Source organism: Juglans regia, chromosome 16 (genome assembly GCF_001411555.2).
Source record: "Juglans regia cultivar Chandler chromosome 16, Walnut 2.0, whole genome shotgun sequence".
Classification (NCBI taxonomy): Eukaryota; Viridiplantae; Streptophyta; class Magnoliopsida; order Fagales; family Juglandaceae; genus Juglans; species Juglans regia.
In genome coordinates, this window is record NC_049916.1 from 3,525,913 (window position 1) to 3,553,685 (window position 27,773).

A 27,773-nucleotide genomic window follows, 5' to 3' on the forward strand; every position below is an offset into this window, starting at 1 on the left:
CATTTGTCAAAATTTCATAAAATATTGGTAGCAATAGCTAGCTAGGCATCTCATGATCTGCAGATTCTCCACAAGCCTAATGCACCATATACATATATATATATATATACACATACACACATATGACCAGATAGCAATTAAGCAAACCCAATACTATATATATATTGTTGAGATATGGCATAATATTGTAAATCCCACTAACGAAACATGCATATATGGGTGAGGTAATAATGCCTCAAACCCTAAACCGAATATATACACACAAAAGTTTTAGATCAAAATCCTAATCATGAAAAAGGACTTCAAGGACTTCTAGCAAAGGATATTCCCTTTATATATCACATCCATCGGCATCTAATGCCCACCTACAAGCACTAGCACTACTGTTTTTACATTACTATGAACATTTTAGTTGTTGGTTTCATGTGGGGAGGAGAAAGGGGCTAAATGGCACTGGCCTCTCTCTCTCTCTCTCTCTATGTATATATTAATGTAGGGTAATTATATTATATACAGTTTGAGTATGTAGTCTCCGTATACTCTCTTTAAAAAAAGTGAGGGTCACTATTAAAAAAATAATATTTTTATGTGGGTCTCAATTTATTAATTTTTTTTAAATGAATACGTAGAGATTACACACTTCAAAACTATAAATATCATTTCTTATTAATGTGGGATGAAATCCGGGTATTGCTAGCTACCTTGTTGAACCAAAAGGCAAAAAGCAAAACAATCCATCTTCTTGCCTTTCACCATCAATATTTTTAGTCAAAGAGGCCAAGTTAATGGGGTTATAGCTAGAGCTTGCATAGACCCCATACATATGGACTCAAAAGATATGCTCATTGGTTTTCATAAAAGGATATGATAATTGGTTGACCCTTTTGCACTCTTTTTATCCCTTTTTCTCTCGAGCACTTGTGATTCGGTAGATTATGAGAAAGAAACGTGTAGGAGATTTTCCCTCAAGGCCCAAAAGGCTAAATTAAGTCCGGCCCAGGATGGAAAGCCATGAACCTGACCCACCAGGAGAATCTTATGTACATGACCTGTAAGATGAATGATGCTATAGGGGATGTGACTCATCAATCTAAAGACCCTCGGGTAGTGTCCAGTCATCAAGTGTTCGCCCACATGGCATACGTGACATAAGAAAGGCCGTTGATCTACTAACAAAGAAAATATGAATGAACCAAGAGAAAAACAGACTAAGAAGAGAAGGTTGGAGAACCACGCCGCATTAATAGCTCCGCCACTTGAACAACATGCCACATTAATGACGCCGTCGCAGTGTCGTACTACATTTAAAGGTTCTGACAAAATGAACAGTACAGAGAACCCGGACTTAATGAAAGCATGCGTAATATGCTTTTCAGACCTATAGTATAAATAGCTGATTCCAAGTACGAGAAAACTCTCTCTGAATCTTAGACATTCTTACTTATTTACTACACTCTAAGAGCATTTACTGATTTTGGCATGAGAGGCTCTCCAGTCTCAAGGCTGTCCTCTCAAAGTCGCATTTTATTCTTCTCTATGCAAGGTACCTTTTTGAAGATCTGAGTTATTGGAGCTTGACTCAAAAGTGTGTGAAATACGACGTTAACAACACACATGCATAACCTTTTTACAACTCTTTTATAAGTCTGTTTTAAATAGAGGGTATTCACGTAAAATTCAAATGAAAAAATTTAATATTTTTTTTATGAAGTGACATTATCACATTGATTGACTGTGAAATTAGTTTAAAAATAATTGTATGAATATCATTATTCATTAAGGAAAAAAATAACGGGGAAAATAATTTGTGGTGGAAGGATTAAGATGGGATATATATTCTACAATTAGTGGGTGATTGGTGTGATGTTAATCTTTCTATTAATAATTGGGAGGTATGATTAATCAAAATAATGCATTTTTAATGAGTTGATCATCTGATAAACTATGAATCTTACCACCCATTTAAATTTAACACAAAAGATTATGAGTATTAAAAAAGTTCATCAATATTTTCTTATCTACTATTCATCACATAAATTATAAATTTTTTACCCTTCATAATTCAATGGGCCAAGTGATCAATTATAACACTACCATTAATGGGAATTAAGTACATATATATCTTAGAAGTGAACTAAATGAAAACTTTATGCTTCGTAAATCCATGAAAGAAGAGGGAATATTTCAAAGATGGTGATATATGTGTTATATATACGCTTGACGTATGGCCTTAAATATTTAAGATACCATGAAAACTTGAGAAAACGAGTTAAAGTGATGTTTTTCCTTCATCCCATCTAATGCTAATAGTTGATGAATAACGTGAAGTCAGCATAATGAGTGTAGCACATAACATAACTTTATCTATTTTGAACTATCAAGGTGGTAGCCCAGTTGGTACGAACTAGTATTTCATGCCTTCGAAGTCAAAAGTTTGAGTTAGGACATAAGTTGAAACCATTTGCAGTGGTAAAGCCTGACCTTTGGGCCATGAAATGGGCTTTTGATCATTTGGATACTTTGGAAGTGTTGTGGTGATGGGCTCACTCTTGGGACAATGGTTATGGCTCAAACTAAATATTCTACAACAAAGAGGAGTTCATATGATCACGCTCAGTGATGATTGATATGTTGTCGCCCCCACCTCCCCTTCTTGCAAAGAAAAAAAAAACTTTATTTATTTTGATCATTTATGGCCTATCTTTATAGGATATTTTCCAACTCCTAAGTCCTATTCAGTTTTAAAAGAAGTCTAAAAAAAATATTATAGTTTTTCCTCCCCAACTTCTTCAAATGAAAGAGAATCCTAGTCATTTATAACTAATTATTTGGTATCATTTTGCAGACCAATATTTTAACCTATTATACATAATATATAATATCAAGAAGAACTCGTATAAAAGTAATATTAGGTATAAGTCCTAAGTAAATAAGTCTCGCACATTCTCTTTGTAAAAATGTAGGTCCCACTAAAAAAGAAAATGATTTTTAATACTTTTTCATAATGGAGTCTATTATTTTACAAAAAAATCTACACAAGACTTATTTATTTAGTACTTGAATAAATTATTACTCTTAATATAGTGTGTGAGTGTGTGTATACACACACACCATCGAGGGATTCCATTGGCTTCTCGGTAATTAAAAAAATTCATAAAAAAAAACGAATGATTGCTTGAATCATATATGTTGATGTTCAACGATCTGTGCAAGGAAACTTTAATGTAAAATTATCAGGTCATAAGCAACAGTATGACCCTCCACAAACTTTAGACCAGCCGACCATATCATTGAAATGAAGTTTTTCCATGATGAGAAAATATACACATACATCATGCACACTAGAATATATATATTTAGAGTAATGTTAAATACAGTCGGGAAGTGCGTAAGAATCGCACAATCATTTTTAAAAAGAGTGAGGTTTATTATTAAAATAATAATTATTTTTATGTAAATTTCAAATTTATTTATTTTTTTAAAAAAAGTATTGTACAGTACTTACGCACTCTATTTCTCATGTGTGAGATTTGCATTGAGATTTTCTTCCATTTTTAAACCAAAATAGATGGTTCAATGCTAAGAGATAAATTCTAAAGTATTTTTGGTCAAAGGAAGCAGAGCCTTTGGAAGTCTTCATTTATTAGGCTTTCATATTTTTTTGTTCTTTCTTTTTACAGGAGTATTGCATGTGAATTTGTTGGTCGAAAGGAACAAAAGCTGGCGGTTGGGTGAAGGAGAGGAGGAATAATTACGAAGAATTTATATTCGATAGGGAGGATTTGAGATCTCAAAAATAAGATTGTTTTTTTCTATTTTTTAGTTTCTTGATATCTTGTAATATTCCAAATGATTGTTGCGATTTTATTTGGTATTTCTTTGAGGTTGAATGCAAATTGGTTTATGGATTGGAAGCATCTTCTTCGAGAGATTTGGTCAAATGGGGTGTAACTGCTTGTTGATCAGTAGTTCTTCACGGCTCGACAGGGTCAAGCTCCGTCGCGGCTCGACAAAGTTGAGCTCTAGATTTGATGAGGGTCCTTTCATAGAAGACGAAGAGGGCACCAAAGAAGATTGGAAAGGTCTGTGAATTTTTTATCAGGTGTAGACAGGTGCATGACATGTAAATTAAAAGACTTACACGAATGACTATTATTAGAGAGCTGTTATTTGAGTTTGGACAGCCCGACTGACTAAAAAAAAAAATCTACTTTAATTAGAAGGTTGAGAATATGATTATCATCCAGTTGTTTAGTTTTATATATGCTCGCCACCTGTCATATAATGTGCATATATAGGTACGCGACACTTTTAACGAACTTTAATTTTCTTTCTTTTTTCTTTTGTCCAAACAGAAGTACGTACAGTGGTTTAATTGCGCCTTTGTCACCTTTCCTTCGAGAAAGACGTACAATGATACCAGTTTTTGCAACTATTTAATTTTCAACTAAAATGGATTTTATTTACTAATTGTTAGTGTGGTCTTCAGCATTGTGATCAGTCGCATGCATGCATATTTCTTGGTTGAAATAAGCTTGCTGGAAATTACGTACGTTTGGTACTCCATATTATTACCATTTTTTTTTATATTCTAAACTATCAAAATTAATTATTAATATTTACATCTCAAATTGTCACCTTTTTTTTTCTTTTTTACAATTTATATCATCCATTAAATCTAAATGTTAATGTTGATCGAAAATGGGACATTTCAGTACACAGTTATCGTAATTCTCAAACCCGATCACAATAGATGTAAGTTCCTCAAACTTGATGTTTTAATATACTAATTATCAGTTTTATTGATAGAGTATGGAATGAGGATATTTTAATATACTAATTATCAGTTTTATTAATAGAGTATGGAATGAGACCAGTTGTAGGGGTGGTAATATGTGACACAATCTGTTAATCCAACACGAACACGATATGATAAAAGCGGATTAGAGTTTAGTCTTAATAAGTTCGAGTCAAAATGAGTTGACTCATTAAGGCACGATTACTTAACAGGTTGATAATGGGTCAACCCGTTATGACCCGTTAAGAAAGTTAAAATTACAATTATATCCTTATACTTAAAAATAAAATTATCAGGATTTTAATTTCGATATTTTTATTGCTTGGATTGTAATTGTAGACTTGTAGTTTGTTTTATACTTTTTTTTATAGATATTGTGATTGTAACATTTATATAAAATTATGCTAAATTTAATTAGGTCAAATGGGTTAATTTCGGATTTGTTCAACTCATTTACATAAATTAGTCAAAACAGGTTGACACGACATGACCCATTATATTAATAGGTCATGTTAGGATTTCAAATTTGGATACGATAAGTTTAACAAGTCGGGTTAGGATTGACCTATATAGTATAATATATATGTCTTGATACGACATGAACATGACCCGTTAACAAGATTTGACACCCTTACGATATCGTGAAAAAAAATAGAAATTTCTCAACAAAAAAAAAAAAAACCCAAAATTTATGCAACTAGATGAAATTTCTACTATAAAAAAAAAGTTTATTTGTGACTAGTTTTTTCTATGAAAATGATCATTTTCTATCAAAATGAGTATAATCTTAATACAAATAATTATTAATTTTATAAATAACTCGTCATAAATGTTCTTTTTTTGTAATGAACAATATGCTTACAACTCTATGAGCATTGGTAGTAAAGTGGCTAATTGTGGCTAAAATTTAACTAAAGAATTAATTTCTCTTACTTTAACTAGCTACTTTTCATGGACATCACTCATCTGATAACAAACTCTCTAAATATATCTTCATTTCTACTTTTTAATTCTCATGATAATAGGAATATTTGTAAAGTAGGCATCTTGATGAGTTATTAAATCCTTTCCTTCTAGAGATGTGAAGTAAGCAAGCTGAAAATATAAGCAAAATCTATGTTCAACAACTTATAGTCATACAACCGTGAAAAATGAAAATGAGTGTCAGTACTGGTCCCCTGGCCTGGTTGCCCCAATTTAATTCGAAATTAATACCATAACCAACTTGAGAAGCTTACGCATAATATATATAGTTCTTTCATATCATTTTCATGTGTTTGGAGGCTCTGGATCATCGAGCATCCATGCATGCATATATGCAGTTGTATACTGCATGATCTGTGACCATTAAGAAGAAAATGAAACATTCTCCTACAAAGACTGTATGTATAGGGTCATGATATCATGATGGATGAAAGTGATGTTGATGTTGTCGACCAAATCTAGCCGTCCACTTCTTTTACTGATCACATACCAACATTAATTGGACCCACATAAGGGCAGCCAGCCATTTTTGTGTACACTCTATTTTCAGTTTTTGTAACCCTTTTGAGTGGGTCATCATGTTTCTATACAATTTGAGCCAAAGCCTTTTGTTTCTTTTCTTTGAATAATATTTACCATAGATAAGCAAATAATGTGCATGCATATAAACACACATATATCCAGAGTTACCACAGTTTTGTAGGCAAAATTAAAATATATAATTCTTAGGATCTAATTCAAGAGAAATGATAGTTGCAGTCGTGAATGCGTAAACGTCGTACAATCACTTTGAAAAAAATGAATAAATATAAGATTCACGTGAAAAGAAATTAATTTTTTTAATAGTACTTAACCTCATTCTTTTTCAAAGCGACTGTACGGTGCTTGCACACTCTACGACTGTATGTAATATTACTCATAATTCAATTGCAACAAACAAACAAACACAATAATTCAAAAAAAGAGAAAGAAAAAAGAGGCATAAAGAAGGCTTCCTTTCAAACTCAACTACTATATATGTGTCAATATTGGAAAACAATGGGCAGGAGATCACATGTTATTCTAACTATTATATGTCTGGTAATGACATGCCATTGTATATATTATCTCAATCACTCAGCTTAGGATATTTATACAAGTTACATCTCTTGCTATTAGATTAAATAAATTTGAACTGTTCCAGGATTTCATAATTTCAAAGTGGGGGAGAAAAACTTGGTATAAGATTGGGATGGAGACTTTGTATAAAAATAAATAATAACCCTATATTAAGATGCTCTGGCCTCTAAACCACACACCATCCACATGACTCGGAAAGAAAAACTTGGTACGATATTGGGATGGAGACTTTGTATGAAAGCCAAGTCAATGACCATTTAAACTAATCATCATCCAAAGCCATTCACAAGTCTAATCTTAGGTAAATCAGAGAACATTTTGATTTCTACCCAAAGATCAGTGATTTAGGTTTGATTTCTAACCCTCTATCTCATATCAAATTCTAAAATGATCCTGCAGAAGTTTTCAGACGAGGGAGTTTTGAACTCTTGACTTGTATCATGTAAGCAATATTGAATTACATGAATGCGCAATGAAAATGCAGAAAGTTGTGTATATCTGCAGTCATGCTTGTCAAACATAACAGGAAATCACTGAACAGTGAAACTCACCAGAATCTTGAAAGAAATCTTTTTAACTTATCATCTCTATAGATTATCTTAAATGGAGTACACAAAGACTTGTCACAATCTTATGCATGCTGGGGACCATTTCATCCATCAAGGAATGCAACACTTGGTGCATCATGAAGAGATCATATGACCTGCCATACTAATTTTCTTTCGAGTGCTACTACACCCACAAAAGGGTTACATAAAAGTAATATCACAAACTGACGTGACTTTATATAATCTATTAGATCTACTTTACAATAAAATTAATTTTAAAATTTGACGAATTACATTAAGTCACATCTGTGTGTGAGATTATTTTTGTGTAATCCCTTTGTGACTATAGTATTTTCCTTTCCTTAATACAAGATGAAATGCGTCTTCAATGCACTGTGCAAAATGCATGTTTCAGCTTACAACTTGGGCTGTCTCATTTTATGTCCGAAAATTGAATCATCTAATTCTAAAAATAAGAAATACAATATTAATTAAATGCACGTGTGGATTGACCTCACACATATAATATTAAATGTTGAATAATTTCTATGATAAGTGTATTTCTCTTCAAATTAAATTATCTAATTGAAGTTTTGGAATTGAGAGATAGAAAAGCAAGGTTAATTTTTTATTTTAATAGAAGCATGGGCATAACGTTGGACAATGGGCAACTTATAATAAGAAGGTAAGGTGCTGTGGAAAAATCAATGAGGCGCCCGGATCAATGCCCTAAAATAATGCTATGCTTTTGTTGTATCTTCGATTCACTTCCCAACCAAATCTTAAAAGACCAACATACTCTTTAGATGTCCCATTCTCCAAAATCCCACGAGCAACTCGACTAAAGTTTAAAACAATGTTACTCTCACTACTATTCTTTATTTTATTATTACTTTTTACTTATTTTTTTACTATTCATTACTTTTTACTTATTTTTTACTACTATTTAATATTTTATTATTACTTTTTCATTATTTTTTCACTACTATTCACAAACATTCTCAACACTTCTCAACACTTCTCACTATCCAAACGTACCCAGTTGCATTAGCAATAACCCATTGTTATTTTAAATTAAAACGATTATTATGAGAGATGCTACTAATCATTCGGAAATACAACACATTTTATATATTTTAAAATTATTTATTATTATTATTATTTATTTTATTTTATTATTGTTAAACTAATTGAGTTGTTCTACTTATCATTCATATACCATATACTTATTATAAGAAAAATAAAAATAAATAAATAAATAAATATGATGTATAGTATGTAGGAATGATCAGTAGAATTATTCATATCGAAATAGATAACAATCACGTATCTTTTTTTATTTAGAAACTTATTTACAAGTTGATGTAGAGAGCACACTCTTTATACGTCTTTCATGTCGAGTTTTATAAAATTAAAATTGGATACAACTACTTGGTTAAGTCTTATTCAATGTACAGGGCCAAAGATGAGGAAGAACATATCCATTTAGACATAAAAAGAAGGGATAAAATAAAGAACAAAATGTGGCCTAAAAAGACTTAATAAGCATAGTATACACATATATACAAGGAACCTCATGATTCCAAGTCCTTCCCTTATTGAAAAAATCAACAAAGCAAGAAATATCTAGGAAGAACAAAACCCACAAATTTCAATAGAAAGTAGGGGGAGTTAAAAGAGCAAAGTCAGTTGCTCGATGAAGAAAGAGAGTGAAGTGAAGAAGAAGCCAAAGAGCACTCACATCAAGAGCATGAGTGGTAAATCTATTGAAATGGGAAGAATTAGAAGCAGCAGAAGCAAGGAAGAAATTGGAAGAGCGCTCATTGTTTTGGTTTAAGATGAGATGAGATAGTTTTAGATGAGTTGAATAAAATATTATTAGAATATTATTTTTTAATATTATTATTGTTCTGAGATTTGAAAATTTTGAATTATTTATTATATTTTATATAAAAATTTAAAAAAATTATAATGATGAATTGAGATCACTTCTTAATCTAAATGGGGCGTTAGAATTTTTTTATTCTTTTTTATTTAATAGGGCTTTACTTACATGAATTGTTTTGGACTGGGTGCTCTGATGATGGTTAGGAGTCCACTTAGGGATAGTGTCTTTATTATTTTATTTTTTATTTTTTGTCCAAGTTTAATTGCTTAGAGTGCCAATAAGTCAAATACAATAACTCACTCTTAACATGAAACTCAAGATCTTTTGTCCTTTGGTATGAAAACACCTATTTATTAGCAATCCTATCATCTTTGAATCTTGCACTAAACATATTGCAATTGATAATCATTTTGTTTGCGTTGCTTCAAACAAGTTTATGTTCATTTCTTATCTCATAAAGGATAAAATTGCATACACTTTTTTAACTAAACCCTTAGTGTATAATTGGTTTTTAGCTTTTCATCGCTCTTTAGATCTCCTTGAGTTTGAGGGAGTCTGTTAAAAGAATTTAGCAACAATAATTCTACTATATTAGGAAGTCTTTGTCGGTTGATAAGACAAGCTTCCATTTGAGATAAGTCTATATCTGTTGATACACTTCTTGAAGATTATACAGTAAACAGATAATATATATATTTTTTTAAGAGAAGTAGTGTTGTTTTTCAATCAGGACACCTGTATTCTCATATACTACTCTAATCATATACTATGTTATAATGAACAGAGATCTCAAAACATTAGAGTATTAAGTAAGGAGGAAGGATTATTTTTACAAAAAAGAATGGCACTGTTTATATCACACCATTAAACAATGAAAATGGCATATTACCAATCATCCTTTCCCCTGTGTAGGAAACAGCCATCATTGCTCCCAACCATCCCTTTCAACCTTAGAAACCTGAGCTGAGCTGAGCTGCTGCTGCTGCTTCTAAGATATTCCCTCCTTCATTTCCAATTCTTTCTTCTCCTCATGCTTCCTTTTTCACAATTTATATACCTCTCTCTTTGTAACCTTTTTTCTTTCTCTACCCACTTCTTCTAACATCCTTCCTTTCCCTTTTCTTTCATCCCTTGAAACTCTCTCTTTCCCCACCATAAATGGATCCTTCTTCTACCAACTCTGTCAATGGATTCTACTCCTTTCTTACGCGTGGAATAGATGATCTCGAGCACGTCTACCTCTCCAACAACTTCATGTCAATCCAATTCCTCCAACGGGTACTTTCACTTCTCCGATCCTTCCACACCCAGCTCACCCTTCTCGTCCAGAAGCTCCATTTGCCTGTGGGTGAGAAGTGGCTCGATGAGTACATGGACGAGAGCTCCAAGCTCTGGGATGTCTGCCATGTCCTCAAGTCTGGCATATCTGGCATGGAAAACTACTACTCTGCAGGCCTCAACATAACTTCTTCCCTCGACAATCATCGTCATCTAAGCTCGCAACTCTCTCGCCAGGTCCATCGCAAAATCGCCAATCTTTTTTGGATTTATTTTAGTTTGGTTTTGTTTCGTTTTGAAGATGAACGAAATTTTCATTTTCTTATTCGATTGAGTTCTTTGAACAGGTCATTCGCACAATCTCCGGGTGTCGCCGAGAAGCTCTGGGATTGGAGGAGGAGAACAGAGCCTTACTGGAAACAAGAATCCAGCCGCTGTCGCTGCGGTTCGACGAGAAGGTGTCCATCGAGTCGAAGCTGAACGGGTTCAACGGCTTCAGGGGAGTTCTGTACGCAATGAGGAACGTGAGCTCGCTGCTGCTAATGATCTTGCTGTGCGGATTGGTGTACTGCTGGCCGGAGTCGAATTCTCTGCGGGGAGGGTACGAGGGATGCTTGTTCTTCGGGTCGGGGCTGATGATATCGACGGGGAGGCTGCAGCAGAGGGTGGCGGCAGAAATAAACCAGATGGGAGGGAGGCCGGGGATTCTGCTGTACGAGTTCAGGAGATCGAAGGTGGCGATGGAGGAGCTGAGAGGGGAATTGGAGAGGAGGGGAGGTTCGTCGTCGAGGTCGCAGGGGGTGGAGTGGGAAACAGAGGTCGGGATAAGGGAGAGAGTGGAGAACTTGAGAGGGTGTTTTGGGGTGTTGAGATCTGGTGCTGACAACATTGTTGGGCAGCTCGATGATTTCTTTGATGAAATTGTTGAAGGCAGGAAGAAGCTTTTGGACTTTTGCAGCCATAGGTAGAGAGAGAGAGAGAGAGAGAGAGATTACTGTAGAATAAAGCAATATGGAATCTCGTGGACTTATGGTCCTATGGATGGATGGATGGATGGAAAACCCAAAAATTAAACGGAAAAGAAGAAAGAAGAGGAAGATGATGATGATCATCATGAATATTTGCAATTAGAAGCAAGGGAATCAGATTTTGTTTTTCCTTTTTGGAGGGAGGGTGGGGGAGAGTGGTTGTTGTACCTTGAAGCCTTTTCTCTCCTCTCAGGCCTCTTTTGTTCTTTTTTTTTTTTTTTTTTTTTTTTTAATTTTGTTTTTATCTTTTTGGGTTCTTCTCCTCCTCTTGTGGGTTTTGCTCTTCCTAGTGAAACTTGAAGCTTTGGGGATGGCTTCTTCTTCTTTTCAACAATCCACCCAAAGAGAGGAAAAGCTTCTTGAATTGGAATGCATAAATTTCCAAGTCTTTTAAGAGAAGACGACTTTAAAATGAGAATCCAAGAAGTGAAAATCAAGCACAGTAATAATAATAATAATAATAATAATAATAATAATAAAAGGTCTGGTTTTCATGGCGGGGCCAAGTTTCTTTACTTCTTCAAAACACCAACACCTGGCCTCCTCATCTATCTCCTATTTAAAATTGGGTTAAAAGAAAGAATAGAAGCTTCTTATTATTTTTTATGTTTGCATTGTTATTTTATGTTGTTTTTTTTTTTAAATAATAATAATAATAAAAAAAAGGTGAACTTCCTGTTGTTTTGATTTCATAGGTAGGTAGTACTGGTCTCTTCTATAGTTGTTATAGTAAATGAGTAATGATTCTAGGTGTTGAGAGAATGATGAAAAGGATGGGTTAAGGACTGATCGTAGGGGTGACTGTGAGATTCCTTGGCTGCTTTAATATCAAAAGCAGCAGCTTCTTTTGCTCTCGGGAAGCTTTTGTCTGATTCGGTTCTCTTTTGAAAGCAATGGAGTCGATGATGAAAGCTTCCTCTTCCTTCTGACATGTCTCTTCTAAAACAAAATCAGGGTCCCTCTCTCTTTTTCTCTCCTTTGAGAAAAGTTTTATTCTGCAGCCAATTTTTTCTTCCCTTTTTTTTTTCTGGGGTCTATAACATAAAATAATATTGAACAGGAAATTTCAGTGGTCACTTTCTCAGTTCAAACCGTATCTCATGCTTTTTGTACCTTGCCGGAAATTCATGCCTTGCCTCCCCCAAGGGGTTCCATTTGAGTGTATTGGGTAAACAACAAAAGAATAATCTAATCTAATCTAATGGTGACAGACACAAGGATAAAGACAAAAACAAATGAGTAAACTTAAAACTGAAAAAGAGAACAAAGGACAACATGCCGGATGCCAGAAATTCAGGTAGCAGATAGCTCTGTACCCAAAAAACCAATGGGGTAGCCACTACCCTTAAAACAGCATAACATGTTTTTACAACTATCACCAGAGGCCATGATTTTGATACTCTTTAAAAGAACAAAAGAAAGATAGACCACTGCAAAAGAATTATAGAGTTTTCAGCCTTTGCTTTTTACCAAGGTTCTCGATTGAATTGACAAAACTCAACAAGCATAAGATACAAACAAACCATGGATAGCTGCAGATGGTTTCAAGGTGAGTAGCAAAATCAACCAGGGTGAAATGGTTTAGAGTTTCTACATCATGACCTATTACAGCTATCGGTACTGGAAGTAAAACAGCTTCAGTGGACACCTATAACCAAAACAATCTGAATTGCAGACACAATCAAGAGCAATATCAAATGCAACCATTCACAAGCATAACTCGTTTGGAACAGCAAGTCAGCAACTATCCAAATCTACCCCATCTTTGTAATTACATATGTATACGATAAACAGCGTTGGCTGCAGACCACCACAACTTGGAGATATCTATGATGTCTTCACAAATAAATCAGAAAATAAAAGGACGACTATTTTGGTGTAAATTTTACAAATCATAAAAAATATGTCAGTCGAGGACTTTCTGAGCGATGCTCGTAAACTTTTTGGGCAACATAATCTGAATGGTGACTTTTGTTTTGGGCGTAATTTACAGGAGGGCATGGAAGAAAAATGGACGGGTTACCATGTAAATTGTAAGTGTTGGTAAGCCACAGGAGCAAGATGATGCTGTTACAGATGCAGGCAGGCTGCCTCTTTAACATTTTTAAGTGTCAAATCCTGGCACTGCAAATTGGGAAGCAAATGTCTCAACACATTCTCGGAGCTCAATAATATCTTTATTGTTCTGAAGACCCTTCAGAAAATCCCTCTGTGATTTTCCATGTTCCCTCTGCATGATGCTTGTAATCTGAGCTGCCCTAAGAAGAAACTCTGCAATTTTCTCAAAATCAGCCTCTAAACAACCTCTTGATGTCATGGCAGGAGAACCTGAATAAGAATGTCGAAAGAAAAAATAAAAAAATAAAACAGTTGAAGTTAATCTTCGGCTTGTGAAGTTCAAATAAATGTATTATTTAGAGCCTGTAGTAAAGAAATGAAGTCTGTAGATTAATATACTTGTGTCATTTGCCACGTTAGAATTAAGAAAATGGTGAGATAATATGAAATTATGGAAAGCTTTAAAATTACTTCCTAGGGACACCCATAGAGGGAGAAGCAAGTTGACAAAGCATTCTTCCTTTGCACCATTTGAAAAAAGATTACAATACAAATTGGAAAACTGGGAAACTGTTTGTACAGCAATTTTGCAGATCAGTTACAGGTTGAAATTAAACAACAGAACATTTTTTTTCCTTCATTGGAAAGTTACACATGAATCATGGGTCTTGAAATCACAACTTCACCCTCCACCACCCCCTTTTTCTTACAAGGGAAGGCAATGGCATTTACGCTACAGCTCAACCACAATTGAAGTAGATAATGCTCATATGAAAAACAAAAATGCGTGGAACAATCATGCAGAACAGCTTTTCTGACCCTACTTGTAAATGCAATAGGGAAAAATTACTCACCAATTCTTACTCCTCCAGGTGAAAGAGCACCATTATCACCAAATATAGCACTTTTTTTGAGAGTGATTAGGCACATCTCACAGACCTTCTCATAGTTTTTCCCTAGGAAACAAATATGAGTAACAGTTCAGAACACATGGTGCAAATTTAGGGAGGTAGTTTACAGATTTTTACCTAGAAGTAAAAAAGCTAACAATTAAATTGTACCTAAAAGTAAAAAGGTAGAAAATGTGTCCCTACAAGATATTGAAACTTTTCCTTTGCTTGTTGACTTTTTTCCACTTTCTACACTAGTCAAGAAAAAAGTATTCCCTATTCACGACTTGCTGGTAGCACAGTCATGACAGCGAAACTTCTCACATATTGGCAATATTTCTACAAAACCTATACTTTTCCTACAGGTGCGTGACCAATCTTCAGATTTCAGACAAGGATGTTTACAAAAACATACACCAGAGCCTGTAGAAAATGCAGCTGGGACTTAAAAACTTCTGGATCCTAGGCTACTAGAAACTTCTGAATTTCATAGGCAGCCAACCTAACATAAATGGCATCAATACTACACACTGATTGCTATAGAGCTTTAGAAATCAATATCAAACCACGGCACATTTCCTGTTGATGCACCATTAATCAAATATTCACAATTAATGTACTCTGATACACATGTTTTGGTCTTTGAAATAATCATTTTCATCTCCTTCTTCAATGATTAAAGGACCAAGATTACACTTCTTTTCACCGACAAAGGAGCAACAAGAAGCACTTGTCTTAAAACTATAAGTAGTTACCCACAAAAAGGTCAAAAAGTAAGTCAAAAGTAACTGTGGCAAATTTGGTCTTGAGATGTATAACAGCAAATGCATGTATGCCTGTGACTCATAGGGCTGTGAATATAAACAAGTCGCTCATGAACAGCTCAAGCTTGACTCGTCTACACTTGGTTCATTTGAAGGCCTTTACACCACGCACCATGGCATAATTTGATTTGTAAGATTCAAATTTTAAAATTTATCTTTCAAATCAAATTATGTCACGTGGATGATTTGTGGTGTAAAGGCATTCAAATAGAATTATTCTTTAATAAATGAGTTGTCCATAAACACTAATATCGGCTCAAATATTAAACAAGCCAAACTCACATATGCTCGACTTGGCTAGTTTTAAAGCTTGTAATGTATGTGTTATATGTAATACATGTTAGCTAAATTTTATATATTTAATTATGTACTATTAATTTATTAATAGTTTCCTTTTATAATATACATAGTTATGTTCCTAAAGCGTGCATAGGATATTTCGTAAAACTTTTTTACGAAATATATTTCACGTAATTGGTTATATATGTTAATATATATATATATATATATATATATATCTATAGTTGTGTATTTTTAGTCTATATTTTTTTTTTTATTGGCACCGGGTGTCCAGGAACAGCATCCCAACTAATCCCGAGCGTGCATAGGCCCTCAGCAAGGAGTTTCCCACAAATGCACCTCGGGTAATTCAAGGGAAAAATTCCCCAATCCGATGGCCCCTAGAGATTGTTTGCACCCAAGGGGATTTGAACCTTAGACCTAGGGGGAGCATACCCCCAAGCCCAAGGCCTTTACCACTTGAGCCAACCCCTAAGGGTTAATTATTAAATTCCTCAAGTTATTTATGTTTTAAATTCATCAAGTTATATTTATTGCAAGTCATATAATATATCGAGTTATTTTATGTTTTAATACAAGTTAATTTATGAATTTAGTTAATCATACTTATCAAAAAAAAAATTTAGTTAATCGGGTTTTATACAAACATAATATATATATGTTTTATTTGTCATTTTTTATTTAGATTATATCTTTTTTATCTTATATATGTATAGCTTACATATATACACATTTACTCATGTAACTAACTTTATTATAACCAAAGGTCATGTACAGGAATTACTATAGCATATTGTTATAATTATAAACTGATTTGACTTTAAACGATTAACTATAGCTTGTATATATAGTACATGACCTAAGTTGATGATAGTATTTCTCTTCAATCAAGGGAATCATATAATTAAATTAATATATAATGTGGTTCTCAAAACAACCTGACCAAACAACAGATCCTATTATTTTGTACAAATGATATAACATATTGTGAGTTATAACTATAACTTATAGTTGCATATTATTCTATCCCTATGCTGTAATAAATGTGCATTAGCTATAAACTGAAAAAATATACTTATGTCGTATGCTTAATAATACATTTGGAAATATAATATCTAGTAATGTATATCATAATTTATATTTAATAATAATATATTATGCAACTAGAACTTCTGGCTTATTCTATTATCCATATACTAATAAATATATATATATATATATATATATTGAATGGTTTAATCTGTTGCGTTTGTCTCATTCATTAATTTTTTTTAATTTAAAAACTATGAAGTAAATTTATATTATAAAAAAAATTCTCCATTTTTTATCCAAACTATTTGGTTAAATAGTTAAATGACTAGAATTTTTTTATAAAATCTTAAATTTGTTACATCAATTAAAAGAAAAAACCTATTTTTTTTCAAAAAAATATAAAATCAAGCTCAAGCTATGTAATTAATATTTAGCAAGCCAAGTTCAAACAAGGTTATTCAAGCTTAATTCGAGTTCAAGCCAAGTTCAAACAACCAAATAAGCTAACTGAGCTTGAGCAACCTAGTCGGCTCAAATCGGTTTGATTATAGCCCAGCCTGTGAGACGATACTCCCAGTCCATATTCATAACTAACTTTGCTTATTTATATACCAGAAACCAAAAACTTCATGATAGCTTGATGCCAAGAAAGAAACTAATTGGCATAAACAAAGACAAGAAAATAAAGTTACTGAAAGACAATTTTAGTGAAGTTATACTCATAAAGTGAAGATGGGCACCACTAAATGCAGTACCAAAGTCAAGCAATAAGAAGTCTAAAAAGTAAGAGGGAAACACAGGAAGTTTATCCTTTCCAATCTATTCTACAATCTTTTTTTTAGGAAGGGGTTGAAAATTGAGTAGTTCAAATCAGAATACCTGTTAAGCCTAAAGCAGTCAGATCCCAAAGCAACAAATGATTGTCGGTACCCCCAGTCACCAGCCGGCATTTTCTTCTCAACAAAGCAGATGCTAGTGCCTGAGCGTTTTTCTTCACCTGTTGCATATAGGCTTTATACTCCAAAGTAGCTACTTGTTTTAAAGCTATGGCAAGAGCAGCAATGTGATTATTGTGAGGACCCCCTTGTAACAATGGAAACACAGCAAAGTTTAACCTGTCCTCAAAATCATAATGAGTATTACCGTCTCCATGATTAAGGTTAAAGCTATGTTTCCTTGATTTTGTACCTCTCCTGTAAAAAACAAAACCTCCCCTTGGACCCCGGAGACTTTTGTGAGTTGTTGAGGTAACAATGTCACAGTACTCAAATGGACTTGCACATTCCTGTGGTTGACAATGGACAAACTTGAGTAAGAAATTTGGATTCATTTTGATAGATATACTGATTGGAAGAAGAAAATGCACAAACTCCATGATAGATTCCAAAGAAGATCAATTAAACTCACCATTACACACACGCACACACACACATATCTATAGCAGTGGCCAATCAATTTTGATGGAACTTCATCCATCACTTGTATTGGTACAACTTTGTAACAATTTAAGACATTAAACAGATTGATTCACATAAAAGAGAAAACAAAGTGAGACCTGATAAAATCAGAAATTTTTTCCAAGAAAAACTAGTGTATTTGTTGTACTGTCTACAATGCAGAACCTACTCTTTCCATCGAAGGCAGTGGAAGCAGCACCGATCCTTCGCAAAGAATGCTAAGTATAGTATGCAAGGAATGACAGTTAACGGCTGGCACATAGAAACATCAGTTTAAGCTCCCTTGATGGGTAGCGCATCTTATTGGCTAGCTAGCACCAACTTTTGACAATAATTCACGGCTATGCACAATTCAAATCAAGTAATAATGCCATGTCATTTAAGTCCACTAACTCGAACCCATTCAGCAGATCTGAAGATGTGTATCTATACTGTTTATTGATTTATATAAATAGTTCTGATCTATTAGTAACCTAACAATATATTTACGAGGCTTTATGAACATTCATAGACCCTTCCCCAACAACGCCCCAACACACACACACACGCATCATATCTAAGGAGGTGAACCACTAGGAGGTTCTTAAATATACGTATGTTAACTATACGACAGTATATAATTTAACAGTTGTTCTAGCAGAAGAAGTCGAGGTCAAAACATGATAACATAAATGGATTAATTGCTTGTAACAAAAGCTAATTCGATGAGCTGGGTTCATTCTATCACTTCAATATTCACAATCCGACAAACAACTATGAGGGCTCTGGACTGCACCACTCCTATGAAAACCGGGAAACTCATGGCATATGCCCTCAAACCACAAGGAACACCATCGCTTTGTACAAACAAGGTAGCTAAATCAAAGCTAGCTCATATGATCCACAAGACATTGTATTTAGAGTAAGAAAATACTGCAAAAATTAAATTCAAATGCACCGAAACAAAAAATTCAAGCATCAAAAGGTTAAATCAACATTAAATTAAATTCTACATTTCCAAATCAAGCATAAAACGACCAGAAGAAGTTTAAACCTTAGCTGCCACAAGACCGCTAATATGAGCCATGTCACACATCAACACCGCTCCACATTTATCTGCAATCTGCCTAAACCTTGCGTAGTCCCACTCCCTCGGGTACGAACTCCCACCACAAATAAGTATCCTGGGGCGAAAATCAAGCGCCTTCTCCTCAAGCTTTTCGTAATCAATGTAACCCGTTTGTGGGTTCACTTTATAAGGGAGACTCTCAAAAAATATCGAAGCAGCGGAGACCTTCTTCCCGCTAGTAGCATAGTACCCGTGACTCAAATGCCCTCCGGATGGCAAGTCCAAACCCATAATCCGATCATTCGGAAGCAAAAGACCAGTGTAAACCGCGAAATTTGCAGAGGTACAAGAGTATGGCTGAACATTCACACCCCAGTTCTCAGGGTCGAGATCAAACGCTGCCAATGCGCGCTCGCAACAGAGCACTTCAATCTGATCAATATGCTGATTGCCTGTATGGTACCTCGCTCCGGGCATTCCCTCCGAGTACTTGTTGGTCAAATGGCTTCCCAGAGCTTCCATTACAGCCCTGCAGACGAAATTCTCTGAAGCGATCAATTCGATTCCTTTGAACTGTCTCTGCCTCTCCTTCTCCATTATCTCGTGGACCTCCGGGTCAGCCACCCGAAGCGGCTGGTTTCCCCAGGCCCGCACAGCGGTTCGCCTTGACTCGAGCCCCTGTTCAATTGCGACACGCTTCGGAGGGTTAGTGCAGAGCAATGATTGCCCATCTCTCGGCCTCTTCAAACACACAGAGTGTCCAAGAATGCTGAATTTCTCATCTTCGCTAAGGTCCTCGCCATTCTCGAGATCATTTTTCTCTTCTTTAATCTCGATCAACTGCAACGGAACGGATTGGGCCGAATTCGGCAAAGTGCAACACCTCGAATCGATACGAAGCGAAATCGGGCTGTCAACCTTAGAGTCTCTAGACACCGGCGATGCATGTGAATCGAGCCACAGAGAGAGACCGGGATGAGCATTTGGTAAATCCATAAAACCTTAAGAAAAGACAGAAATTACCAGATTTGCGCGAGGAAAGATGGGAATAATCTCAAGTCCGCTCCTAAGGAAAAGTGTAGAAGTAACAGAAACAGCGACAACAGCGCCTGGAGAAGGTGCAGTGGAAGTAACGGAATGAAGAACTATGAGAGGTTGCAGCTAAAACAGAGGCTTCCATGGAAGTTCCGGGGAGCTAGGGAGGAGGAGGAGGAGGAGGAGGAGGGAAAGACGTGCCAGGCTCTGAAAATTGTTGGGAGCCGTAGGGGCGTCTTTATTTGTGAGCGGTTAGGTGACTGGGAATAACCGGTAGACGCAAACGTGGACGAGGAATAGAGGGTCTTTTATTTCCTTCCGGGAAAGGGCGTTTCGGTCCACCTGGACTAAATGACGTCCAGGTTCATTCGTGGATTGTGTGGAAATCACGGCCGTCTTGCTCTTCTCTGTCCGAAAAGTGGGCCATATGACTATTTGTTCTAAAAATAATAATAAAAAAAAAAAGTAAAAAGACCGTATTCGTCGTACTTGTAAACCTTGCAAAATGTATTTTTCCTTGGTTTTAAATTTCTATCTTTTCTTTCTTTCTCCGCTCATTTGTCAAATAACAAAACATAATTTTATTTGCCGAAAAGAGATTGAAAATAAATTTATAAATTAATGTGATTTTATATAATATATTAAATTTATTTTATAATAAAAATAATTTTATAATTTAACATGTCAAATCAAATTATATCATATTATAAATTTATTTTTATAAAATTTTTATGACTAAAACATTTATCATTTATTAACGATGCTATTAAAAAAAGCATCCAAATTCCAAACCAACCCCATATTTGGTATCATAGATTTGGGTTTCCAAGATTTCAATTCTTACTTTGATCCAATTTATATATGGGACAACTTGATTGAGAACAACTATATTTGGTTGTTAAACTTAACTCAACTAATCTCAAACTAATCATTAATAGAATTTACTATTTTTTCAATTTTTCGTAAAAAAGTTCAACTCATCTCAACCTAAACTCATTTCAATGAGACTTATAAAATATTCTTATTCACAACTCAACTAAATTTAACTTATCTCATCTCAACATCTAAACGCGATTAAACTATAAAGACTGAGTAAAAGTTAGATACTGTAGAACTATACAAATTATTTCTTAAATTATTTTTGACAATCCAAAATCATGGTGCTCCAATACTTGCACGTAGAACATGGCCCATAATCAAACCGTACACTTCAATGTGTTTTGTAGTTTCATTAGTAAAATATGATTTGGTTTTAGCAAATATCAATGAAGGCACGAGGTGATTATATGTTCAACATTTTTTTGTATGATATTATGATTTCGTTCTGATTGGGCCGGGAAAAAAATGTGTAAATGTAAAACTACAAGTATCATCATAATCCGATAGAAAGTCATAGGTATTAAATATATGAATCACTAAAAATAGGATATGATAATTCTAAAGTTGAGTCAATAGGAAACTCTCGATATAATCTCCTAGGGAAAACAATATATAAATTTGATAAATACAAGAGATATAGATTTAATTAAAAAAAAAAAGGTTATTCCTTGTTCTATATTTCCTCGTAGACAGAAGGGGCTCTGGTCCATCCCCATTTGACCAATAGAGAGCTGGAGTCTGGAGAGTACACGAGAAGGATCGAGGAGTGGATGGAGCTCCAGAAGAAGATGAGGAGGTTATACAAACTAAGATGAGATGAAAACTTTGTTGCCAAACATGGCCTAAGTATGCTATGAGCCTATGACTAGAGATTGACAAAATAAAATTGACCGTTTTTAGTTTAGAATTCTAAAATGAAAAAAAGGCACACATTTGAACGTCAAGCCCATCTTGATCGGTATAATATAATAAAATCTTAATTATTCGCTTAAAAAAAAAGGATAAAATTAAAGTGAATAATTAAGATTTTATTATATTAATATTATCCTAAAAATAAAACACTAAAAACTTTTAAGTTTTAATTCATCGATCTAATATTAGATTTTATTATATTAATAGTTTATAAATTTATTTTTGTATAATCTTTTATGATTAAAGTATCTCTATCTTATCATAGAATTGTATGATAATGAATAAAAAAAATAAACTGAATTAAATACAGCGTCAAAATGACTAATATATGGAATTCAAAAAATCATAATTCTCATGAAATAATTCACTGATAATTATAACACCAACATAAAACTAGTAACGGAGAGAAACAAGCCTTGAGATAAGGAGAAAAGCTCCCAGACGGATTGGTTTAAAATCCATTTTCACTCTGACCAATGAAATCGCAACACGTAGGCGCTCTAGGAGAAAAGAAAATGCACCTGGCAACACCAGATCTCTAACTCATCTTCCTTCCTTTCTCAACACGTAATCATCTCTCCCTTCCTTCCTTCCATTCTCTCCTTGTACCAAACTTGCACCAACTCATTCTCTCCCTTGATGAAAGCACTCGTCCTTGTCAGAAGCATTCGTCTAAAAAATGTTGTGTCGGTTGAGATTTCATAAGTAAATAAAAATATCAGGTGTTGGTGGGAGCAAACAAACTAGAGAGGGAATTTGATTGACCTTGCAAATGTGCAGAAGTTAAATGGTGACCGGTTGGAGCAGATGATGAGCTCATTCGGTGGATTTGATCTTGTAGTTGGTGGCAGCCCCTGTAAAAATCTTTCTGGTAGCAAAAAGCATCATCGAGATGGACTTTAGGGTAAAGAATCTGCACTCTTCTACGATTACTTTCGTATTCTGGACTTGGTCAAATGTATCATGACAAAAGCACAATGATTCCATGTTAAGGAGCCTTTATTCCTGGTACTTTTGGTTAATTTCAATTTCTTGGCTATATTTCCTTTTGTTTTTTGTTTTTTTATTATTTTGAATTAAACATTGAAACAATAACTTTCAAGATTATTTTTAAGCTTCTGTTTAAATGGAGGGAGAGAGATTCAGAGGGAGGGAGGGAGGGAGGGGATTTTTCTCTGAGAACAGCGTGAGAGTGCAGAGATGAGGGAGGGAGAGAGCTTCAGAGGGAGGAAGAGAGATTGGGAGATGAGGGAGGGAGAGAGCTTTAGAGGGAGGAAGAGAGATTGGGAGATGAGTTGGGAATCAGCCAATCAGGTGTTGCTGGGTGCATTTTCTTTTCTCTTGGAAAGCCTACGTGTCGCGATTTCATTGGCCGGTATGAAAATGGGTTTTAAACTCATCCAGCTGGGAGCTTTTCTCTAAGATAACATAGGAGAAAAGATAAGGAAAAAAACGTACATTGGGGGTAGAGTCTTGGGCAACGAAATAAGATTTGAAGGAAGGCCAGCAGTTGTGATTCGTAATTATCAAGGATGAGCTGGATAGAGGAAGAAATGCTAGAATCGATTTGCAGGTATGAGGGCAGTAGTGATTATGGAGGGGTTGAGAAAAAACCAGGGTTTTGGATGGCTTTCTTGGTGATAATGAAGTAGAAAGGCGGAGAGGCAAGAAAGAGTGGTTAGAGAGAGAGGACGCCATTAGCAACTTCTCGTATGCTGTAATGTCAAAGATGAACTTTGGTTTCTATGATTTATTCGTGGGAAATGGTAGTTGGATTCAGTTGGCCCCCCATTTCAAACCGAGAAATGATATACACGTCAATTTACACAACAGTCCTATGTGGCATTAATTTTATTTTTTTGGCTAGCGCTTGGTGGGACTAAAGTTTAAAATTGTAAAAAAAAAAAAAAAATTGGAAATCTTCTATAACCCACGCCGCACCTTACCTTGCCTCGTTTGCCCCAAATTTCAAACCCAAAATCCGGCCACCACCGTCCACACAGGTGCCGAAGGTAAGTCTCTCTGTAGATCTGGCCACCACCGTCCAGATTGAATCTTATTCTCTATCGTTTTGCATTAATTTTTCCAGCTACCAAGGAAAAGGTAACCCCCAAATCAAACCCTGATCAGAAAAAGTCACAAACCCAACAGAACTAGATCCAATTATCATTGACCCAATCCCTAAATCCAATCCTATCCAATCATAACAACCAAAACCCATAAGGTCAGAAAAATTGTAAAAATGATAATAAAAAATCCAGAAATTATAGAACACCAGTGCCATTAAACGCATGATCAAACAAAAACTAAATTTGGGTTTGCAAGATGAGATTTGGGACAATAGAGAAAATACAATTTTAAATTAGAAGAAAAGTACCGATGGATGAGATAGTGACGAGATATGGAAAGCCTCAACCAGAAAGGGGTCCACCATTTACTCATTATCTTTGAGCCCAACAAGGCCACCATTGGTAGCTGAGGCGTCCATTGACATCTTTCTGTCTAAAATCTCTCCAAAAATATTCATTTTCTCTTTCTTCAAGAGAATAAGAATGAAAAGATTATTGCTCTCAAAGCATTCAGGAAGAGAGGAAAGAACACTTTCCTTTCTTATCCAACAAACAAAGAGAGGCGGATGGAAGGCAAAGGGCGATATTTTTATGTCCCAAAATCATCTTCTTCGTCGATGTGAAAACTATCCACTGGTGTGGACAGTGGTGACTGGAATGGGGTTTTATGGAAGAGAGAAAGCAAAGAGAACAAAGAGACTTACATACAACGCTGGTGTGGATGGTAGTGGCCAGATTTGGGCTTGAAATTTTTTGGGGGAGGCAAGGTGAGCTCTGATGCGGTGGGGGGTTTGAAGTTATGGATCTAATGCCTTTTTATAAATTTAATCCCTTGCGAGAGAAAAAAAGAAAAAAGAAAAAACTAATACCACGTAGGATTGTAATTGATGTGGGTATATCATTTTTCTTAATTGGGGTCTGCTAGGCCACCAAGAGGTGGTCTCAATAATACTTGCATATTTATAAAAGGCTGGAAGTTTTTTCTCAAGTTTCTTTCTGTAGCTTCTTGAGGAGAAAGTCCATGCCTTCACTCTTGAGTGGTAGGCGAAGTGTTTAGTCTGTAATTGTCATCTTTTCCTATTTTGTATTTGTTTGACAACATGGCTGAGGATTTTATTTCGCATTGGAATAAACTTAGTCTTACAACCATTGAAAAGGAGGGTGTTGTTGTCTTGGATAATAATGTTGAACAAACTCTAACGAAAGGCCAATTCTGTCTTGTGGGGAAGATCATGTCTAAAAGGAGAACCAATCGTGAGGCATTCAAGATAACTATGCTTAAAGTTTGGAAAGTTGGTGCAGTTATTCGTATTGTTGAAGTGGGTTAGAATATGTTTCTCTTGCAATTTAGTTCTGAACATGATCTGCAGAGAATATGGGATGGTCAACCATGGCTCTTTGATTAGAATCTGATTTGTTTAAAGTTCTTTGATGGACTTACTCCTCCCACTAAATTAATATTCTCTCATGCTTATCTTTGGGTGCAACTCCATCATTTGCCTCGTGGGTGCATAAATTATATGTGGCTTCTAGAATTGGTGGAATGATTGGGAACATGATTCATGTGGAGGTGGATGAACATAGAATTGGTTGGGAACAATATATGTGTGTTCTTGTTGAGATTGACCTTTTTAAACCCTTTGTAAGAGGCACTATGTTATCACTGAAAGAACATCATGTGTTTGTGTCTTTCAAGTATGAGAGATTGCCACGTTTTTCATTTTCTTGTTGTGTTATTATGCATGGAAATGTTGGTTGTTTGAACAAGACAGAAGCCATTTCTACCATGCAATATGGTACATGGATGCATGGTTCATCTACTGCTGCAATAGGAGTAGTGGGGAAATTCACTGCTGGATTTTCAAAAATATTTTCATCCTCTGATGTAACAAATCAGTTATCTCTTTCTTCTCCTTCTGGTAACTGCATTAACAGTTATGATACTGTTGGGGGTGTGGATAACACGTGGCATTCTAAGAAAGATGTAGAAGACATGTTGATTGGCTGCTCATCTGTGATCATCAATTCTGCAACTTTAACCGCTGCAACAACTACAACTGCAACAACTGTCATCTCTTCCAAGATTGGTCCTGCACTGCAACATGTGATTCCTTCTCCATCTGTTGTTGAGTCTCCTCTTAAAGTCCCCATTGCTGATGATGAGGTTGGTGCTAGTTTGGTGGATGTCTTTGAGCAGAAAGATTTCTTTAGTCCATCTCGTTCACTGCATCATCTGAAGAATAAGGTTAGAAATGATAAAAGTAAGGCGACTGCTCATTCTGATACTTACTTGGCAACTAGAAATGAGAAGATTTTGCCTATTGGCAACTATAGCACTGAGGATAAAATGTTATTCAAAAGGAAACTTAGAAATGAGAAAATATTGGCGGAGGCTGTTTCTCAACCTCGCCAAGAGAAATGAGGCTTGTAAGTTGGAATTGCCGAGAACTTAGCAACCCTTAGACATTTCATGACCTTAACCTTATAGTTAAGGACAAAAAGCCAAACATCTTATTTCTTATGGAAACTAGATTACATAAGAATAAGATGGACTGTTTGAAACATTTGTTTGATTTTACTAATATGTTTCTGGTTAAGGGGTTGGGTCGTAGAAATCCAAAGTTATTCTCAAAGGCATATTAATTGTTGGGTTGATAGCATTTCTCCAAAACATCCATGAATTCTCACATGTTTTTATGGTCATCCCATTATTGAAAAAAGAGTAGAGAGCTATAACATTTTAAGGCATCTTAACTCTCTGAATTCTGATTTGTGGCTTTGTCTTGGTGACTTCAATGAGATCCTATTTCACAGTGATAAGGAGGGGGTGCAGCAAGGAGTGAGAAACAAATTGCCCTTTTTAAAGATGTATTAGATGATTGTCAACTTCATAATCTAAGGTTTTCTAAAGGGAAATTCACATAGTTTAATAACAGATCAGATTCTTCATTCACTAAGGAGAAACTCAATAGGGCAGTGGCATCTTCTGCTTGGTGTGAAGAATTTGGCATGGTTGACATAAGACTATTTTCTCCTGTTACTTTTGATCATTACCCTCTTCTCATGACCATAACAAATAACCATGGATCTTCTTGTCCACTAAAGAGGCCAAGTAGATTTGAAGATAGATGGACTTCTTATGAGGATTATAGTGCAGCTATTAAAACTGCTTGGTTGTAGGCCAATGGAGTATCTGATAATCTGTCCTCTCTGACTAATAAGCTTGCTTGTTGCATGAAATCTATTAGACGATGGGCTAATTCAAAATATCCAGTTTCTGATAAGCATCTTAAGGAGAAAATGTGCCAACTTGAAAGGATTCAGACTAATCTTACAACAGCCTCAGTATCAAAAGTCAACAAGTTGTAGAAAAAAATTTCCATCCTTCAAGAGAGTTTGCACTTAAAATGGAAACAAAGGGCCAAAGTTCCCTAGTTACAGAATGGTGATAGAAATACCAAAATTTTTCACTTGAGTGCTAGCCAAAGACAAAAAAGAAACAAAATGGTACAAGTGGGAGATGAGGATGGAGTTCAGTGCAGTACTGCAGTAGAGATTGGTCTTGCTTTCACTCATTTCTATTAGAATTTGTTTACTTCTTCTAATCCTTCACAAATTGATGTTTG

General features: G+C 35.1%; 2 protein-coding genes across 2 annotated transcripts; one reads left to right on the plus strand and one right to left on the minus strand.

Moving 5' to 3' along the window:
* The first annotated feature begins 10,118 nt into the window (after positions 1-10,118).
* On the plus strand, positions 10,119-12,005 carry LOC109012449. The gene is made up of 2 exons (XM_018994086.2): positions 10,119-10,852; positions 10,963-12,005. The coding sequence occupies exons 1-2, from the start codon at positions 10,496-10,498 to the stop codon at positions 11,581-11,583; spliced, it is 978 nt and encodes a 325-aa protein (XP_018849631.1). The 5' UTR covers positions 10,119-10,495; the 3' UTR covers positions 11,584-12,005.
* A 1,324-nt stretch (positions 12,006-13,329) lies between these two features.
* Positions 13,330-20,534, minus strand: LOC109012448 (serine hydroxymethyltransferase 7-like). The gene is made up of 4 exons (XM_018994085.2): positions 19,238-20,534; positions 17,627-18,032; positions 14,556-14,657; positions 13,330-13,971 (listed from the first exon to the last, which is right to left on the minus strand). The coding sequence occupies exons 1-4, from the start codon at positions 20,246-20,248 to the stop codon at positions 13,748-13,750; spliced, it is 1,743 nt and encodes a 580-aa protein (XP_018849630.2). The 5' UTR covers positions 20,249-20,534; the 3' UTR covers positions 13,330-13,747.
* Between the last annotated feature and the right edge of the window lie 7,239 nt (positions 20,535-27,773).

Coding starts and splice junctions, on each gene's coding strand:
- LOC109012449 (XM_018994086.2), top strand. CDS start 10,496: ATGGATCCTTCTTCTACCAACTCTGTCAATGGATTCTACTCCTTTCTT. Junction 10,853..10,962: donor GCTCGCAACTCTCTCGCCAG/GTCCATCGCAAA, acceptor TTCTTTGAACAG/GTCATTCGCACAATCTCCGG.
- LOC109012448 (XM_018994085.2), bottom strand. CDS start 20,248: ATGGATTTACCAAATGCTCATCCCGGTCTCTCTCTGTGGCTCGATTCA. Junction 18,033..19,237: donor GCGGTCTTGTGGCAGCTAAG/GTTTAAACTTCT, acceptor TGTCAACCACAG/GAATGTGCAAGTCCATTTGA. Junction 13,972..14,555: donor ACCTGGAGGAGTAAGAATTG/GTGAGTAATTTT, acceptor ATTCTTATTCAG/GTTCTCCTGCCATGACATCA.